Source organism: Hemicordylus capensis, chromosome 3 (assembly GCF_027244095.1).
Source record: "Hemicordylus capensis ecotype Gifberg chromosome 3, rHemCap1.1.pri, whole genome shotgun sequence".
NCBI lineage: Eukaryota > Metazoa > Chordata > Lepidosauria > Squamata > Cordylidae > Hemicordylus > Hemicordylus capensis.
In genome coordinates this window covers 20,960,107-20,980,768 of record NC_069659.1, presented here as the reverse complement: position 1 = coordinate 20,980,768, position 20,662 = coordinate 20,960,107, and the positions used below count along the sequence as shown (strand labels likewise).

Here is a 20,662-nt window from a genome sequence, read left to right as displayed (position 1 = left end):
AGGTAGGTTAGGGTGAGAGAGAGCAACTGACCCAAGGTTCCTCAGTGAAATTAATACCATAATCAAGATTTAAACCCAGGTATTCCCAGCCAAACTATTGCTATTACATGTATATCCAGCCCTTCCTCCAAGGTGCTCTGGGTGGTGTCCATGGCTCTCTCCACTCATGTTATGCTCACAACAACCCTGTGAGGTAGGTTAGACTGAAAGACAGTGGCCGTTATTACAAGGGGTTTGAACCCAAGTCTCCCCAGCCCTAGTCCAACCCTCTGACTACACCACACACTACCATGTTTGTCATTCTACCTCCCACACCACACTTCAGGTGTTCATGTGGCATACACAGCTCTTACATGGGCACTTCCATTACTAGAAATCGGGTTTATTAAACTTCAGAGCAGAAATGGAACAGAAACTGGTACATAGATGCATATGACTTGCTTTTATTTTACTTTCTTTTGTTTGGGGGCCATTCAGCATGTTATGGCTACCTTGAGAAGGACAAAGAGTCATGCCTTGATCACAAGGTTATCCTCACTCTTTTGCTTGGGTCTCGTCCCCCACACCCAGTTCAGTTATATTCAGTTCTTTGTTAGGACGGTCGTTCCATCGCTTAGGATTCTTCTGACCAAACAGGAGCATTGGCTCTTAGAGCTGTGATCAGGAACTAGACATTTGCACCCATTTCTGAGGCTTGAAGGCAATGGCTTTGAACATAAGTGGCTTGGTAGCCCTGGTGGTATTTTACGTAACAACTTTAGCCATTGGGATATGGGCTTCCTGGAAAAGCAAAAAACAGAAGAGCAATAAACCCACTGAAGTTGCCATGGTGGGAGGCAGAAGCATCAACTTTTGCATTGGATTGTTCACAGCAACTGGTAAGTGCAAAGCATTTCAAAGAGGAGATCTTGAAGGAGCTCCGTGATAATTTAGTTTAAATGTACAAGGCGCTGAACAAAATCATAATGAACTAGCTTAACTCGTGCAGAGAGCATCTGCACACTAGTACTTGATTGCCCCCCTCACCTTAGAGATCTCTCCACCCTCACTTGAGCCACACTCCTGCTCCACCTCCTCCATATGGTTGCTTCCATCCCCCTCCCCTTCTTGGTCACTGCTCCATCCCTTTACTCCATCCCCCTCACCCCTCTTGGTCGTGGCTGCAGTGTTGCTGGTACCTATTGGCCAGGCTGCAGCCCCCTATCCCCAGAGACCTCCCCACCCTCACCCTCACCCAAGCCCTGCTCCTGCTCCTCCCCACAGGAGCAGCTGCGGCGGCTGACTGGGCCCTTCCTTGCTGCTGCCACTGCCATGGCCACTTGTTCCCCATAGGCTGCTGATAGGCTCGGGCCTGTCCCTCCTTCCTCTTTTCTCCTTCCCCTCCCCTCTTTTTTTCTCTTTCTCTCTCTTCCACTCATTCTTCCCCTCTGTCTTTCCCCCCTCCCTTCTTTTTTCCTCTCTTTCTCTCTCCTTTCCTGAGTTAACAGATCCTGTTCATCTTGTTTCCTCATCTAATTCACACAACAGCAGCCTCCTTCTCCTGAAGGGGCTCTTTCCTCCCTCACAACCCTCTCTTCACAGACCTCTGCCCACTATCCCTTTATATATATATAGATTCTTCTCCTCTACAATCAAGAACATCTTCCAACCAGCAACAGTTGCATGCCAACTGACTTTAACCATCACAGGCTCTTCCTATCTGCATATGGAATCTCCACTGCCCAATCACCACAGTGCCACAGGTTGCTCCTCCCTATCTGCATATGGAATCCCCACTGCCCAATCAGGTACTTTTGCTTGCAAACTCTTGCGAGAGCTGCCACACATGGGGTTAGCCATGGCTACACCTTAGATAATTATATATATTCCTGTAGCCCACAGGATTATAGACTAAAGCAGGTGTTCTCAAACTTGGGTCCTCAGATGTGGTTGGACTAAAACTTCTATCATCCCCAGCCACAGTGGCCAAAGGTCATTATGGCAAGGGATTATGGGAGTTGTAGTCCACAACTCGTTTGAGAACCTCTGGACTAAAGAATACAAGCCAAAGGGAGAGGGAAGGAAAGTCATTTGTGGCGGGGGTGGGTGGGCTCATTCTAGGACCAAAAGGTGGGGTTTAGATACCAAACAAACAAACAAACAGGAGAGCTTTGCATGAGCAGAGAGCAACCAAAAGAGGCAAAAAGAGCAGGAAATGTGTCAAACAGATTAAGAAGACAAGGTTTATCCTAAGCTTTGTTTCTGACTGCACAAGGATAGGTGGGTTCATAGATTTCAGCCCTGAGAGCTAAAAAGACTAAGAACCTTCCTGTAGAGTGACAGTTTGTTGGAGAAAAACAACTGGAGGAAGTTCATATTACAGTGAGGCGATTCTCACAATGGAGAGAAACCGGGCTATGGGAGCCCAAACCGGTCTCCTCCCATCATGAGAACCACCAGTGACTGCACCCCAAACTTGGCATGGAGCAAGGCTGGCAGCGGCTCGTGTTTGGGCACCACCATGGCCCCCTGGCCTTGCCCCCCACATCTCATGTTAGATGCAGGGGGCCGGCTAGCCACACCCCCATGTCTGATGTCAGACATGGGGGCGTGGTCTCCCTCCCAAACGGGGCAGCATGGCCCTGTTTGGAAGGGAGATCGGCCCATGCTGTGTTGGGCAGTGCGGGCCAGAGCGACTCTCCCTGCTTTTAAAGCCAGGGAGAGCCATTACGGCCACACTGCCAATGCAGCGCGGGCTGATCTCCCTTCCAAATTGGGCTGTGCGGCTCCATTTGGGAGAGAGATAGGCCCTGCTGCATTGGCAGTGCTGCATTGGCAGCGAGGCCTTTAAAGGCAGGGAGAGTCGATCTAGCCCACGCTGCCAATGCAACACGGGCTGATTTCATTCCCAAATGGGGCTGCGTGGCCCCGTTTGGGAGCAAAATAAGCCCCTCGTGTCCGACATCAGACACGGGGGGCGTGTCAGGGCTGTGAGGCGCGGCCCCTGATTGCCAGTAGCCCGGGTTCTTTGAACCTGTTCGCCCAATGGTGGCTCTGCCCCTGTCCAGAGTTTTTCCAAAAGGGACAAGGGGCAGAGAAAAACGGTGGTGGTGGGGGGAACAGAGCTAACAGTAGGACCAGGAGTAGTAGTAGTAGGATTATAGACTACTACTAGTAGTAGTAGCAGCAGCAGCAGCAACTACAAAATAAAATAGAACAAGAACAAACAAAAGCCAAGTAAAAAGAGAAACAAGCAGGGATGAGGATGGGGACAAGGAGAAAGAGAAAGCAAAGGGGGGTGGGGTGAGAACGAGATAGGTGAGAGCGAGATCAGCTCCTGCCTGCTGGTTGCTGCTGCCTCACACCCCCTATGCATGCCAAGCATGGCTGGATCAGGCTGCAGATGGGCTAGCTGGCAGGCAGCACAGCCAACCCTCACTGCACTGCTGCTGCTCGGGATTCCCTGCTTGCAGGAGAGCGCCGATTTTGCAAAAGTCAATGTAGCGGAAGTGGAGAAAAGGCAGCACTGGGAAAGGGGAGAAAGGTGGCAATTAAAGTAGTCATCTCAGCACAGGGGGACTGCCCGGCGGCTGGAATCGGTTGAGTGGGAATTGCCACAGCCCTCTTCACCCCACTGGGGCATGCAGTTAATTCCCCCCTCTTTGCCTCACTGGAGCACATCTCTTCTTCCTCCACACAATGCAGGGTACAACACCTGAATCCGCCCCCCACCCCACCCGTGAAAGAGTACTGCAGGTGCCCATGTCTCACATTCCTATTTCTCCTGCTTTCTTACAGCAACATGGGTTGGAGGAGCATATATCAATGGCACTGCTGAAATTGTCTATCTTCCCTCCAGAGGATTAGTGTGGGTTCAAGCTCCAGTAGGATTTGCTTTGGCTCTCCTTGTTGGTAAAGATTTTTTTTTAAAGCATTAATGTGTAATATTTTCTTTCCTTAAAATCTGGCAGGTCCAGAGGATACCTAAAAAATGGAACCAAGGAGGGAATATAAAAATTATACGTGTGATTAACATTGCTTGCCTCCCAAATGTCCTTGACCCATCTGGCGAGTACCTTAGGCTAACCTAGACAAACTATGCCCATTCTTCCTTTTATTTTGTTTTCCCTTGCCTTCGTCTGTGCCTGATGAAGAACCAGGTGAAGTTCAAAAACTGAATCAAATTATAAACTGCTACTATTCATCCAATGCAGTTCTACATTTTACCTTTTTCAGATTATGAAGAAGTGTACAAAGTGTTCTATTCTTTAAAAAGTAAGGCTTCCTAAGTCCCATTGAAATTAAGTTGGACTAACTGGTCTCATTGGGCTGGCTTGGACAACAGTCTGACCCTTTAAGAATATGGAAGAGGAATGTGGATGCACCAGGTCAACTCACTGTCCTTCACCACTAGAGGTTTAGGCCCAATTCAGATGTAATGCAGAACCGTAGTTCCACACCCACCTCTCCCCATTCTGCCATACACTTTCAGACAACAGGGAGAGCTGCCTCTCTGCAGTCAGAAGGACAGACCGCACAGCCAATTGAGACCCAAACTGCGATGCCAGTGTTCGGATGTAACATTGGCAGCACAAAACCGGAGTTAAGGGCGGCAAAACTCCATTCTGACCAAAGGTTCAGAGTGGAGTTTGGTGAGGGAAACCACAGGTGCCTTTTCACCCTTAACTCCAGTTTGCCAGATTCAATGTGCGGCTTTGGAAGCTGGAGCTGAAGGGATTCCTGTTTCCTGTTTCGTCTAAATTCGGCCATAGTGACTAAACTTCTAGGTTTACTGACATACACAAACATCACTATCACACTCAGAGTGTGGAATGGCTTGTTTCATAAAGGATAATGCATGTAAACATTAAACCAATTGAATCAATTAATTCTTAACAGGTGGGCTCTTCTTTGTCAATCCAATGAGATCCAAGAATTATTTGACAATGATGGATCCGATCCAAGAAGCATATGGGAATGTGATGGGAACTCTCCTCTTTATTCCACCATTGATAGCAGACATATTCTGGTTTGCAGCAGTTCTTGCTTCCTTAGGTAACAAAACATCTCTGGCTTGTTTTATGGGTTACTTCTTAATCACTGAAGACATTTTCAGAAGTGATAATGGCTTTCCAGACCCTGAGTCTTTGTGGTCCCATCTCCACTTCACCTAAGTGGAATGGCAGAGCATCTTGCATGCAGAAGGTCCCATGTTCAATCTCCAGGTAGGGCTGGGAAAGACTCCTGCCTGAAACCTTGGAGAGTCCTTGCCAGTCAATGCTGAACTGGAAGGAGCAGTGGCCTGACTCTATAAAAGGCAACTTCCCATGTTTATGTGGTTTACATTTCTGCAGTCTATTAGACACAAACTAGACACTGTGTGTGGGATCAGTTACTGGAACTCCCAGTGTCTTCCCTTTTCAAAAATCAGCTGTGCACAAATATTTGGATTGGGGCCATAGTGTAGAGGGAGTGGGGTTTACCTTCCCTCCATACAGATTCCTTGACTTTAAACGCCCCACTGTGGCAAAGTGCAGTTCAAGAGAGGCAATCTGGATCGAGATGGAGAGAAGAGTTAGACCCTATTTCTTTCTGCTCAAGCCTTATTCTAAATTGGGGGAAGCCCTAATCAAAAATCTTTTTTTTAAAAAAGAAAAATATTTTGTACCTAGTTTGACCCTTATATAAATGGGGGGAATAGAGTGCTCTAATTTGCCCTAAATAATTCAGTAAGACAGGAGAGGCCTGGTTCACAGCAGATGAAGAGGGGAAATTGTTGTTTGATTGTATCACTTAGTACAATAATCACATGATGAATGTTTGCCCATTAAAATAATTGATTGATTAATTAAGTGCCATCAAGTCAGTGTCAACTCTTAGCGACCACATAGATAGATTCTCTCCAGGATTATCTGTCTTCAACTCGGCCTTTATGGTCTCTCAGTGGTGCATTCATTGCTATCATGATCGGGTCCATCCACCTTGCTGCTGGTCGCCCTCTTCCTCTCTTTCCCCAGCATTATGGACTTCTCAAGGGAGCTGGGTCTTCTCATAATGTGTCCAAATATGATAATTTAAGCCTGGTCATTTGTGCCTCGAGTGAAAATTCTGGATTGATTTGTTCTATGATCCATTTGTTTGTTTTCCTGGCTGTCCATGGTATCTTCAAAAGTCGTCTCCAGCACCAGAGTTCAAAAGCATCAATGCTTTTTCTATTTTGCTTCTTCAAAGTCCACCTTTCACATCCATAGAATATCATGGGGAAAACCATGGTCCGAACGATTCTAATCTTTTTAGATATACAGTAATCCCTCGACCTACGAACTACTCGACTTACGTTGTTTTCGAGTTACAAGCGACAAAAAAGACCAGAAGTAGTTGCCGGTTTAGATTCAGCTTACTCGACCTACGAATTTTTAGATGCGGCTTCCTCGAATTACGAATGTTTTCAGACTTCCGTGGTGCGCTCCTCGACTTACGAAAATTTCGACCTCCGAACGTGCGTTCGGAATGGATTATTTATGTAAGTCGAGGGACCACTGTAGACACATCACGGCATCTAAATATCTTTTTCAAGACCTTCACTGCAGCTCTACCAAGTGCTAGTCTGCGGCGTATTTCTTGACTGCTGAGTCCTTTACTGTTGACGGTCGATCCTAAAAGGCAGAAGCTATCCACCATTTCAATGTCTTCGTTATACAGCTGGTTGCTGTACCCATTTTCATTAATTTAGTCTTCTTGACATTTAGTCGTAGTCCCATTTTCTCACAGTACTCCTTGACTTTCGTTAGAAGAGTTTGCAGATGATCCGCATTCTCATCTATCATAGTGGTGTCATCAGCATAGTGCAAGTTATTGATGTTTCTTCCTCCAACTTTAAAACCACACTCATCTACTTCCAATCAGCTTCTCTCAGTATATGTTCAGGAACAAAGGAACATAGGAAGCTGCCATATACTGAGTCAGACCATAGGTCCATCTAGCTCAGTACTGTCTACATAGACTGGCAGCAGCTTCTCCAAGGTTGCAGGCTGGAATCTCTCTCAGTCCTATCTTGGAGATGCCAGGGAGGAAACTAGGAACCTTCTGCTCTTCCCAGAGTGGGTCCATCCCCTGAGGGGGTATATCTTACAGTGCTCACATATAAAGTCTCCCATTCATATGCAACCAGGACCCTGCTTAGGTAAGGTGACAAGTCATGCTTGCTACCACAAGACCAGCTCTCCTCTCCTCAGCATATAAGTTGAATAAATAATGAGAAAGTATACAGCCTTGTTTTACTCCTTTGCAGATCTGGAGCCAGTCTGTTTCACCATGTTCCATCTGGACTGTGGCTTCCTGTCCTGTGTATAGGTTTCTCATAAGAACAATGAGATGTTCTGGGATGCCCATTTTCCTAAGGATATCCCACAACTTGACATGGCTGATGCAATCGAAGGCATTTCTGTAATCAATCAAGCACATATTGACTTCTTTCTGGTATTCTTTGGCTTTCTCAATTATCCAGCATGCATCAGCAATGATGTCTCTTGTCCCTTGGCCTTTTCTGAAACCAGCTTGAACATCAGGCATTTCCCTTTCCACATAGGGCTCTAATCTGCGTTGGATAATCCTGAGCATTATTTTGCTAGCATGTGAAATTAAGGATATTGTGTGATGGTTTGCACAATCTGTTAAGTCTTCTTTATTTGGTAAGGGTATGTAGACTGACCTCTGCCAATCTGTTGGCCATTGTTGTTCTCCAAATTTGCTGACATCGTTTGGTTAGAGCCTTGACTGATTCTTCTTCTGTTGCCTGCCATATTTCTATTGCTATTCCATCAGTTCCTGTAGCCTTCCAACTTGGTAATGACCGGAGTGCTGATCTAAATTCATCTTCCCGTACTAGAGGTTCTTGCAAGTAGGAAATATCTTCTAGAGTATCTTGGATGTTGACATCCCTGCTGTACAGATTTTCAGTATACTCCTTCCATCTCTGTTTGTTCTTCTCTGAATCAGTTACTATCTGTCATTTAGCATAACTTAACATACCAATTTGAGGTTGGGACTTCCTTCTGAGTCCAGAGATCTTTTCGAAAACTTTCCTTGTTTTTCCGTGTCTATTTCCATCCTCACGGTCTTTACAGATATCGTTGTCATACTGCTCCTTGTCTCTTCATTATACACAAAAATAGCACCTCAGGGGGTCAATTTGGATGCTATAGCTCCCGAAGTAGCCCACATGTACATCTGACATCTTTCCTGGTCATCCTGATGTTCTTTCTTTACTGCAAGGGGCTGCTGGGATTTGGGACACATGTAGAGTAGTGGGTTGGAGGAACCATTTCCCCATGTGATAAAGGAATGTGATGATGTCAGAATCTCTGGGAAAGACATCAGGACATGCATGCTTTTGGAATATCCCTCTTTTTTAATTGTGTGGGCTGATTGGTGGGCAATCAGGGGGCAAATTATTGTCCAAATTGATCCAGGGGAAAGGGTTAGGGTTAGCACCAGTGGCATAGCCTCCACTGGACAAGGAGGGGTGCCAGCAGGATGGCGCGATGCCTCCCATTTCTGCCATTGGAGCAGCTCTTCAGGAGCAATCTGATCCCTGCAAATGTTTCAAGGAGTGCCTCTCCTCACACTCCTTGCAAAGCTCTTAAGAAGCATGAGGAGAGGAGAGCACAAGGAGGCTGCTAGCAATCTCCCCTCTTCCCCGCCCCCTGAATCACTTCCAGAGCTTGCAAGAGTCTGTTTTGAAAGGGGCTCTCCCCCAATAGGGGCATGGGGCAAGGTAGAGTTGGGCCAACCCTGTGGAGGAGAAGCATTCAGTCATGCAGTTTCCCCCTGCCCTGCAGTCCAAAGTGGTATCGTCCAGAAACAATTTAACCTGCTCTTTGTGTGCATTAGGTCCCATGTTTAACTGGAGGTGCTGGGGATTGAACCAGGGACCTTCTGCATGCAAAAGAGGCACTCCAGCCCCTCCCCTCACCATGAAAGTCAAAATGAAAAATATATGTACATGTATTAGGAAAACTGCATGGTGTGGAATTTGCTGCTGCCATTCTAAAGATTGTCTCCCCCTGCCCTTTTTCTTTTAAATAGCAGCAACTATGAAGGTTATTTTGGATATCCAAGGTTATCTAGCCATCATTATCTCTGCATGCACGGTTATAATCTATACATTACTGGGAGGCCTTTACTCAGTTGCATATACAGATGTCATACAACTGGTCTTTCTAATGGTCAGCTTGGTAAGTCTTACTATTTTTAGCCTACTTTCCACTATGCTTATGAGATCACCCAGCATTCCGTGTGTGTGTGTGTGTGTGTCCACCCCACCCCCCTCCATCAACTTCACAATGTCTGGACCAATATGAATCAAATCGGGTACAGTTTTAGGAACACATAGGGGCACATCAGTGATGTAGTTTGTGATGATGTCATCCATCCAGTTTCAAGATGGCGGATGCGTAAACATTTGAGGTGCAGTTGGACTAACTTGTGAACCACCTAACAGATTTGAATCAAATTTGCTATAGGTGTAGTGAGACATAGGGACAGCTCAAGGGCGTAGTTTGTAATGTCATCCACCCTGATTCAAGATGTTGGACACATGAATGTTTGAGGTGCAAATGGGAACTGATTTGGATGAAAATTTGGTACAACTGTAGGGACACATAGGGAAACCTCAAACGCATAATGTGTGATGATATAACCCACCCCAGTTCAAGATGGTGGAAGCATGAACATTTGAGGCACAAGTAGGCTAACTTGTTAACTGCCTAACCAATCTTGACCAAATTTATTCCAGTTGTAGGAATAGTGAAAGGAAAATAGGCAGATTTGTTCTTACTAGAACAACTTGTTATATTACTGATTCCTTGAAATTTTAAATGATTAAATGATTTTGAGTGATTAAAATACACAACCCAATTCTTCATACACATGAGCCTTATCTTCATATGTTGGGCCATTTACTTGTTATGTTCAACACTTGTACAACGAGTGTACAGCATACACTCGTTGTACAGTCATTCACATGTTATGTTGAACGCAGGTACAGCAGTTCACTTACTATCTCCCCCTCCACCCTGGAAAAAGTCAGGTGGACAGCCATGCACTGAAATAATCCTGCTGTTTCTCTTTCCACTGCAAGTGGTTTTGTATCCCGTTTGCCATGATGAACTCTGCAACGGAAAGCATTCCTTATACCGCTGTCCACGACTCATTTCAAACACCTTGGTTGGGAAACCTAGACGTGCAGTTTGTTGGACGATGGCTGGACGACTTCCTATATTTGGTAAGAACTATTCCAGAGATGAGGGAATGGGAAATCGGGGCTTACCATGTTCAGGGGCGGAGCGACCACTGAGCAAACGGGTTAAAAGAACCTGGGCCGCTGTTAATACAGGGGCCGCGCCTGGTGCCCCAGAAACACCCCTGCATCTGACATCAGAAGCAGGGGGCATGGTGTGTAGGGGGGGGGAACCACAGCAGGAGGAACACGGGCCACCGGCTGGCTTCCTCCGCCACTGACCACATTACTCTCTTGTGGGTAGACCATAGAAACTGCTGATTCTATTATTCTATGGCAGACCACAGAAACTACCTGATGGGTAGGAAAGCTGATTTCCATGAGAATGGGAAAACTGCAACTCTAAGCTGGAAGTCAGTTATATTTTTAGTTCAATTCTGGTTCATGTTAAGTCAGACTTTTAAAACTCTTTGCTCAGTTCTGGATCAGGTGCAGACATTAAAAAGAGGTTTGGTAACTGGTTCAGAAACTTTGAACAAGTTTAGATACATTGCAGGCAAAATAATATGATATTATTAAGTACAAGTAAATTTTAGCCCGTTGAATAACGGGCGCTAGGAAGGGAAGGGGCCCAAATTCGCCCTCCTGCCCGGCTCCGGGCGCTAGCCTTTCCCCCCTCTTTTTATGCTTTTGGCCGAGCGGAGGCCGTTAAAATCTAAATGAGAAAATGCTGCTTCCGCCGTTGCCGCCAAACTTCCACCCTCCCTCCCAGCTTCTGAGACCACCTTACCCCGGCCCTTGTCAGTTGGCCGGTAAAAATCCTTAATTGTAGAGGGAGAGAGAAGCTTGCAAGCAGTGCTTCTCTCTCTGCAAAGCCTCTTCCTGAACTGGCGCTTTGGGCAGAAAGGACGTGTCTTGCGTCCTTTCCACCCAAAGCGCCAGTTCGGGCAGAGCCTTTGCTCAGAGAGGAGCACTGCTTGCGCGCTCCTCACCCCCTTTTCAATTAAGGTCTTTCTTCACCCAGCTGACATGGGCCGGGGTAAGGTGGTATCGGAAGTTGGGAGGGAGGGTGGGAGTTCGGCGGCAACGGCGGGGGAAGCATTTTCTCTTTTAGACTTTAACAGCCTCCGCTCGGCCCCCGGTCTCTGGTCCCTGTCTCCCTGGTGCAGTCTCTGTTGCTCCTGTGGCCGAGGCGGCGGCTCTGCCGCCGCCTCGGCCAATTTCCCCCGCCGCCTCTTCTCCGGCTTCGCGTTGGCCACTTCTGTTCTTTCTGCGGCCGGGTGAAGCCACCAAGATGGCTGCCTGGTGGCTGTGTCCGTTTGTGTCTCGGCCGAACTGGGCATGCGCTTCGCGCATGCCCAGAACAGGCCAGGGAGGCACGGACACACGCTTGGTGTCTGTCCACAGACAGACACCAAGCGTTTTATTAGAGAGGATAAAATGTACTTCTAAAAATGAATACAATTAAACTTCAGAAAAGATATTGGCCGACATCCAATCTAAAGTACTCATAACTTCAGAAAGGATATTGGCTGACAGCCAGTCTAAATTACTCATGAGTAGTCCCATTGAAATAAATGGGACAACTCATAAATGACTTACCCTAGATGCCAGCCATTAAAATATTTTTTAAAAGCTTTTTACAAACAAAATACAGAGGGATAGAACCCAGGGAAATAAAACATCAACTATATAATTGAATGCCAAGTGTCTGAGTACTAAACTACTTCCTTTGAAGATTTTCTGTTGGCCTCATTTGCACATAACATGGAACTGTGGGTCCAATGGCCCCACAGTTCCACTTCTCCTACCTGCTATCCTGTCCACATTCAAACGTAACGGACAGGAGGCTTTCTGCAGTCAAGGAGACTACGGAGAAGCAGCGGGGGTGGGGGTGGGGGACTGGCTGTCTTCGCTAACTTCTGGACTGAAGGACAGCCCCAGCAGCCAATCACAGCTGGAGTGAGGGAGGTGCTTCCTCCCTCAGCACCGTATGCAGCACAGTGGGACTGTGGTGCAGAATTCAGTCATAACGCTGGCATTGTCAAATCAAAGGCAGGGGTGGCGAAACCCACTACAAACCTAAGGTTAAAATCAGCTTGGGGAGGGAAACCTCAGGTCAGTTTTGGGCCCAAAGCATAGTTGCACACATTCAGACGTACAAAAATTTCAACCTCAGGCCTCTCCAACTCCAGTTTCCAGTTACGTGTAAATGGGGTGATTGTTTGGTTTTAGGGGTTCAGTTATGATTCAGGGTCAAGGTAACAAAATATTTGGTGATAGGAGAAATTGTAGACTTCTTAATGTTTTTTGGATCCTCAATGTTTTTAGATGCTAATTAATTATCAGATAATTATCAGATTGATGCCAATTCCTGGAAACCCCGGGCCAATCTTGGAAGCTTGAAAACCCTAAGGGCATGTCCTGCTTTTTTGCTTCCCAGGAGCTGGCCATTGTTTGAGACAACATACTGGGTTAAAGGGGCCTTTGTGGCTGATCCAACAGTGCAATTCAAGTTCTGCTTCTCTTCCAGGTTCTTGGGGGTATCGCATGGCAAACCTACTTCCAGCGGGTTCTCTCAGCCTCTTCTTCAAAACAAGCCAGGGTTATTTCTTATCTCTCCGGAGTGGGGTGCTTTGTAATGGCCATCCCTGCTGTGCTTATAGGGGCAGTTGCTGCCTCCACAGGTAAACCTAAGAGTGTTTTTGCAATAATGATTTGTAGAGGAGGCTAGAGCTGCCATATGGTAAAGAGGACAAGTCTCCTGCAGTATTCCCTCTATTTTTTTAAAATCACTGAGAGGATTCAGTTTTGTTCTGGGTGGCAGTATCAAGGCAGTGTGTGGACATGTGCATTATAATGTGCCACTATAGATACAACACACATGCATGCGTACACACACACACACACACACACTCCATAAACATGGAAAGAAAGAAGTGGATTTTACAATTCTATTCTACTGTAAAAATGGATTTTGACTTTCTGACACTTCATATTTAAGTATAATAAAAACAAGTCAGAATCTAAAACAAGGCAGAAGCAAAGCTGAAAAAAGGAGAATATACATTGCAAAGAATGGCTTCTTTTTGGAAAGGGGTTTGATTCCTACTTGGAGCTTTATAGCCCTGTTTTCTTTAAAAATCATCTTCCCATGTGGGGTTCACCTCTTCTTCCTCCTCAAATGTGGCCATTTGGCTATCCCACTATGACACGTGGGGAAAGAGGGACTTTGCAAGCAGGTAATGCTAAGAAAGGCATTTTGTTGGTGACTGCTTATTATACTATTTTCCACACCAGTTAAGACTTCTAGATGCATTGCAGGCAGCTTCCTAATCTTTTTGCAAACTTCACCCCAACAGGCCCCACCCACTCACCCATTAGGACTGCAAGTTTGCAACATGCTAATTTACAAAGAACATGGATAAAAGCTTGGTTCTTCTCAACTATGAAATACAACCTGAATTTGTTAAAAGGGGCAATTCTCCATTCCCTCCCCCAGTCTCCATCCTCAGGGACAGTCATGGGGGAGAATACTGTTAAATAACAGACTACACACAAGGCTGAGATGGTTGCATGTGGGCAGTCTTCAAGGTCTTAAAAGCACAGAAACATCTGAAGAGATAAGGACTGGCATGGGAGGGAGAGTGGGTGAAACGAAGGGATGCAAAGGAGAGAGAGAGAGAGAGAGAGAGAGAGAGAGGACAAAGTTGGGGTTGATAGAAATGTAGTTTGACGGGGGGAGGAAAAGCAGACAAGAGAAGGCAAGAACAAGGTCAGAAAAGACAGCAGAGAAGGGTGAAGAAGGGGGAAAGGGGTGGATGGGAAGAGGGATCAAGGAGAGATTTGGGACTAGGAAGGAAAGACAGAATGATAGAACAGAGGAAGAGAATACAAGATGCTGGTATTAACCTATAATGCCCTAAACAGCTTAGGCCCCGGGTATTTAAGGGGATGTCTTCTTCACTATGAGCCCCATTGCCCACTGAGAGCATCTGGAGAGGTTTGTCTGCAGTTGCCACCAGCTTATCTGGTGGGTACACAGGGACAGGCCTTCTTTGTTGCTGCCCCAGGACTCTGGAATGCTCTCCCTCCTGAAATAAGAACCTCCCCATCTCTGACAACTTTTTAAAATTCCCTAAAGACTCTTTTTTTCACCCAAGCTTTTTAACTGGGCTGTGGCTTTAAATTGTTGTAAGGTTTTTATTTTTAATCTGTTTTATGTTGTTGTAAACCGCCCACCTTAAGTGGCGCAGTGGGGAAATGCTTGGCTAGTAGGAAGAAGGTTGCCAGTTCAAATCCCCACTGGTATGTTCCCCAGACTATGGGAAACACCTATATCGGGCAGCAGCTATATAGGAAAGATGCTGAAAGGCATCATCTCATTCTGCACAGGAGATGGCAATGGTAAATAAGAGCCCCTGGTGGCGTAGTGGTAAAACTGCCGCCCTGTAACCAGAAGGTTGCAAGTTCGATCCTGACCAGGGGCTCAAGGTTGACTCAGCCTTCCATCCTTCCGAGGTCGGTAAAATGAGTACCCAGAATGTTGGGGGCAATATGCTAAATCATTGTAAACCGCTTAGAGAGCTTCCAGCTATAGAGCGGTATATAAATGTAAGTGCTATTGCTATAAACCCCTCCTGTATTCTACCAAAGAAAACCACAGGGCTCTGTGGGTGCCAGGAGTCCACTTGATGGCACACTTTACCTTTATACCACCCAGAGACAGAATTTTGGGGCAGTATATAAATATAAGCAGATTAAAATTACCATAAATATAACTTGAAAACCTCATAAACTAAAGGCCTGATAAAACTGATGTGTTTTCAAAAGTATTTAAAAACAACCAGAGATGGAGAGATTCTGATTTCACTTGGGAGTGTGTTCCAGAGCCTCAAGGCAACCTGGTTTTGGCCTGGTTTTGGTTTACCACCAAGTGAGCTGGTGGCAACTGTAACTGGACCTCCCCTGATGATCTTAATAGGTGGTGGGGTTAATGAAGAAGAAGGCACTCCCTTAAATACCCTGTGCCCAAGCTGTTCAGGGCTTTTAGATAATAACCAGCACTTTTCATTTTGCCTGGAAACTAATTGGCAGCCAGTGTAGTTCTTTTAAAATAGGAGTAATGTGTTATCTATGGGTGGCCCCATAAACCAACCTGGCTGCCCCATTCTGCACCAGTTTCAGTTTCCAAACTATGTACAAAGGCAGCCCAATGTAGAGCACATTGCAGTAGTCAAGCCTGGATATTACTAGCATATTGAGAGGTCTGTCTCCAGTTACCACCGATAAGTCTGGTGGCAACTTGGAACCGGGCCTTTTCTGTAGCTGCTCCTGGTCTATGGAATGCACTCCCGGGAGATACCCACAGTTTAGGCTCGCTGTTGGCCTTTAAGAGAGTCCTAAAAACCTATTTGTTTGGCCTGGCCTTCCAAGGCTTGTAAGGTGTTGTTGTTTTTAAAAGTATTTTAATTGGTTTTAAATAGTTTTAATCGTTTTTGAATTGTTTTTATATTGTTTTTAACATTGTATCTGAATTATGGGTTTTATGTCCTTTAAAAAAGTTGTTGTACACTGCCCAGAACCTCTGGATGGGGTGGTTTATTAATGTAAATAACAACAACAACAACAACAACAACAAAATTCTGGCATCCCAGGTCCTTGGGAAGGACTCGATGTCTGGATAAAACAAACCAGTCAATAACACCTGTCTGACTGTGTAAACAAGAAGAAATGATAATAGTATGCCCCACTGTTTGTCTTGAGAAATGGATGTAGCTATTCAGACATTATGTTGTATGTGCATTCAGGTGTCTGTACACATACAAATGTTTTTCTGTGAATGACTGTATGTGCATTCATTTTAAAGGTGAACCTGGGTACGAGCTCCCTGAAATGCAGAATACATATATGAAATGTATTGTGTGCATTCAGCTGGTGAACATGTGAATAACAGTACATGTTTGCAGATCTGCATGTGTATATGCTGTACAAAGACTGGCCAACATCCTAACTCTGCCACTTGTACAAGGACATTGCGCTAGTGCAAGGCTTATGGCCCAGACTAGTGCTGTGCAACCAGTGGCATGTGTCCTGTCTGTTTTGCAAGGGAACATTTGCGCAAGCATGCAAGAGCTCAGTTCCACCCCCTCTGATGATTTAGCACAGTTACACAATCTTCTTGCACTAGTGCAACTTTGTTGGTTGTGCAAGCACAATGTTAGGATGTTGGCCATTGCATATGTGTGAAACATAGCATCTGAATAAGACTTTAGTCTGACCTAGGGGTTCCCAACCGGTGGTACTCCAGATGTTGCTGAACTACAACTCCCACCATTCTCAGCTGTAATTTATTATGGGAGTTGTGGTCCAGCAATATCTGGAGTACCACCGGTTGGGAACCCCTGGTCTAACCTGTTCTGTTGGTGGCCATGATAGGGCAATCCTCATGTTTCATTGCTTACTGGCTTGATGCACATATTGAAGCCTACACAAACCTTTTAATAGGATGCTTCTGTATTCCCTTTTGGAGACTGGAATCAGACAAACTATGGCCTTCCCACTCCCAATGACAGAGGAGAATCTGCCCTCATCCTTCCATTAGTGCTCCATCATCTCTGCCCACCATACGTCTCCATTGGTGGCTTGGGTGCCATTGCAGCTGCCGTGATGTCTTCTGGGGATTCTGCCCTGCTCTCCGCTAGCTCCATGTTTGCGCACAACATCTACAGGAAAGTTCTTAGGAAACAGGTAGGTTGTTGTTGGTTAACATGCCCATTTCCGTGGAGCAACAAGTGAAAGCAGTGAGTCTAGTTTTTTAAAAATAATCTTGCGTTGTCAAAAAAGTATCAAAGCAATTTCACCCAAAGTTATATCTGAACCTATTGTGCGTTGTCTGTGTACATAGCTAGATGTAGTCCAGGGCTGCTCCACTTCGGCCATCCTGCAGATGTTGGCCTACAACTTCCATAATTCCTGGCTATTGTCCACTGTGACTGGGGATTATGGGAGTTGTAGTCCAAAAACAGCTGGGGGGCCTAAGTTGAGCAGGCCTGATGTAGTCAGTGTGGAACAGAAAGCAGAAGAAAGACATTTTTTGAATGGAAATATACATTCTTGTCAAGGTGGGGATTCCATTCATATGACAGACATGCTTGTAATGTGACTCATCTAAGGGAGGTCTTTGTAGAATCCATTCAGAGCCTGAAGTAGAGCTTATTTTGAACAAAAGTTAAAAAGAGTACAGGCCCTACCTGCAATCTAGAGATAATTCTTGCTCTTATGCAATCTATTCTAAGAGCCAAACTAGACAAGATATTAAGCATGTCATTATCCTAGTCAGGAGCTTGCTTTTGAGTGTGAAATAGCAACTGTGCAGTAGCTTGATCTCGATCAGAACCATAATGGATAGTGTTATGAACTATTGGATTGGAGTCTTTGGTCCACTCCCAAGACTCACGGGGTGCTGCGGGGGCCACTGTGTGAAACAGGATGCTGGACCAGATGGGCCTTGGGCCTGATCCAGCAGGGCTGCTCTTATGCTGATATCTGGCTTTCTACATTGCTTCCCCCACCACTGAAATCCCCTACTTGTGTGGCTGGCTGTTCAGAAGCCACTTGGATGATCAGACTGTTCAGAAGCCACTTCTGTCTGAGTCTAGTACGCTTTAGAGTCTAGAACTGCACACGTTTGGCCCACCTGCAGATGTTGGACTACAACTCCCATAATCCCCAGCCACAGTGGCCAATAATCAAGGATGGTGGGAGTTGTAATCCAGCATCTGTAGGTGGGCCGAAGTTGTGCAGCCCTGCTTCAGAACAAAGAAGATGATGTAAAAAATTGTGGAACAGCTCAGATGCCTAGTAAAATGTTTTTCCATTGTTATTCCAGAACCATGTTGTTCCCAAAGTTCTCTCTCTTTTTTCACAGGCAACTGAAAAAGACGTGCTGAAGGCAATGAGGGTGTCCATGGTTGTCTTTGGGACAGTGGCAGCTGCTCTGGCTTTCTACTCCAATTCTATTTATGACCTCTGGTTCCTGGGTGGGGAGCTGGTATACGCTCTCCTCTTCCCCCAGCTGTGCTGCGTCCTCTTCATTCCTCACACTAATACATATGGCTCAGCTGCTGGGTTCTTCTTTGGGTTTCTGCTGCGGCTGTTGGCAGGGGAGCCCACCCTGAAGATCCCCCCCATTCTCCGTTACCCAGGATGCACTCTTGTCGATGGGGTCTACATCCAACTGTTTCCATATAAGCTAGTCACCATGCTTTCCACTCTGCTGGCTATAGTCTCCGTTTCATATCTGGCAGCCTTTCTGTTCAAGAGAAACATCCTTCCCCGTAGATGGGATGTTTGCAAGATTATAAAGGAAAACCAGGTGATCATTTCCTTATCCCAGAGAGAAAAAAGTGACGCATGCACAGAAGATGGAGAATTGTGAGCAAACAGGGGCGGGGGTGCAAATTGCAATGGCATCTTCTTATAATTTCACCCCACGGTTGTCACAGCCTCCTTGATCCCTTAAATCTTCAAGGGGTACTCTGCTCCACATGTTGCTCCTTTTCAGATGGCAGGTTGGTGAGCATTAGAAGAAGCAGGACCTTTCCTGTTGTGGCACCATAGCTGTAATAGTTTGGGTTTCATACAAAGACAGGCATTTAAACCAGAAATAAAGCTTCTTGATTGCAGAATGCACAATACTGAACTGAGCTGGCACAAGTACATATTGTGCAAATACTGCTTAAATTGGTTATTACATCTGGAATTGGCTCCACCTTTCCTGTCGCTCTTTCTCAGGGATTATGTCCTAATTTCCATCATCATGTACCCTCTAAATTACAATAATCATTACAATAGCTGTGGAACTCTCTCCTTTACAAGGCCTCTTATTCAGCCTTTGAACTCTTTTTCCAGAGAACCATGACGCTGTTCCTTTCCCCCTAAAAGCATGTGGAGCACTTTGAACACAGTTTTAGTCTGTGCTATAGTTATGGCTTTGTTGCTCATAGAGCAATTGTTGTAGAGCAGTGTGATCCTCACCGTTTTTCAAGCAGGGGCGACTATCGCAAAAAGCCTTCCATTTGAGAGCCATTTCGCATCATGCTGACCTCCGCACAGTGCTGAATTCTTCCTAGGGCCAGGGGAGCCTTTAAAAGAAATTGAACTCTGTTGAGACCCATCGCCTTCTTGGAAACGCCTTCCAAAAGGCTGCTGGGGATCAACAGGACTCCACTGAGTGCTGGAAAGTGTAGTCCTTTCCCAACAGTACTTTCCCCATAGAGGTCTATGGCAAAAGCACTGGGAAGGACTACACTTCCCAGCATTCCATGTACGCTTTCCCAGATGGTGCTCTATGGCAAAAGCACTAGGAAGGACTACACTTCCCAAAATTCCATGTACGCCTTCCCAGATGGTGCTTCTGGGGCTCAAGAGGGCTCTGTTTCCCCTTAAAGAAACCCCACCAGCAGTGGGCAAAGTCCAGCTCAGCGTGGTGGGAATGGTCACCTCCATGTGGTGTCAGGGAGGCTGAGGGGAGCATTCAGATTTGGCTGAAGCACAGGCCTGATAAATAATTGGGCAGAGGGCCACACTTAGGGTTGATGGGAGCTGCTCCTAGCTCCCAGGCCTTGCAACGAAGAGCACCAATGAAGTTTCTTTTTAATTGATGGATTATTTTTGTTGACTGTTATAGACATTAATGGCATGGTACCTCAGGGGTTCCCAGCCCTGGTTGCATAGATGTTGTTGGGCTACATATCCCATCATCCCCAGCCACAATGGTTGAAGGGAGTACTCCGACAATATCTAGGGACCCAAGACAGGTAACCGTTGATCTAAAGAATTCCTCCCTCATATGAATCTGCACACCCTCTGAGGTAATCTGTTGAGGCCCTCCTGTGCATCCCATTATCCTCTGAGGTTCAGTTAGTGGGGACTCAGGAAAGGGCCTTTTCTGTGTTAGTACCCAGTGGTGCAGCAGGGAAGTGTTTGACTAACAAGCAGGAGGTTGCCGGTTCAAATCCCAGCTGGTACTATATCGGGCAGCAACGATATAAGAAGATGCTGAAAGACATCATCTTATACTGCGTGGGAGGAAGCAATGGTAAACCCCTCCTGTATTCCACCAAAGAAAACCACAGGGCTCTGTGGGTGCCAGGAGTCAAAAACGACTTGATGGCACACTTTACCTTTACCTAGCATGTGGAACTCCCTGCCCTGGGAAGTTTGGTTATTCTCCATTTTTCTGGTATTGCACCTTCAGCTTAAGTAGGTACTTTTTCCAGGAAATATTTGATCTACATGCTGTGTAGTGTGTTTTTAGTTTTCTATCCTGGTTTCCTTTCTGTTATTTAAACTTTTTAATTTCTGCTTTATAAATTATTGATTAGATGCATTGTGTGTGAGAGAGTATTATTGTTGTTATTACTTATGTTTACAGATGCT

At 45.8% G+C, this 20,662-nt stretch overlaps 1 protein-coding gene and 1 long non-coding RNA gene across 2 annotated transcripts; one reads left to right on the top strand and one right to left on the bottom strand.

Moving 5' to 3' along the window:
• Window positions 1–423: 423 nt before the first annotated feature.
• On the bottom strand, window positions 424–12,093 carry LOC128351349 (uncharacterized). Its single transcript, XR_008319726.1, has 3 exons — window positions 12,031–12,093; window positions 3,751–3,963; window positions 424–780 (listed from the first exon to the last, which is right to left on the bottom strand). It is a non-coding gene; the product is annotated as an uncharacterized LOC128351349 (long non-coding RNA).
• On the top strand, window positions 704–18,718 carry LOC128351348 (high affinity choline transporter 1-like). The gene is made up of 8 exons (XM_053310827.1): window positions 704–878; window positions 3,778–3,891; window positions 4,879–5,034; window positions 9,067–9,215; window positions 10,121–10,264; window positions 12,753–12,906; window positions 16,752–16,969; window positions 18,150–18,718. Exons 1-8 carry the CDS (start codon window positions 704–706, stop codon window positions 18,657–18,659), a joined length of 1,620 nt encoding a protein of 539 aa, XP_053166802.1. The 3' UTR covers window positions 18,660–18,718.
• The last annotated feature ends 1,944 nt before the right edge of the window (window positions 18,719–20,662 follow it).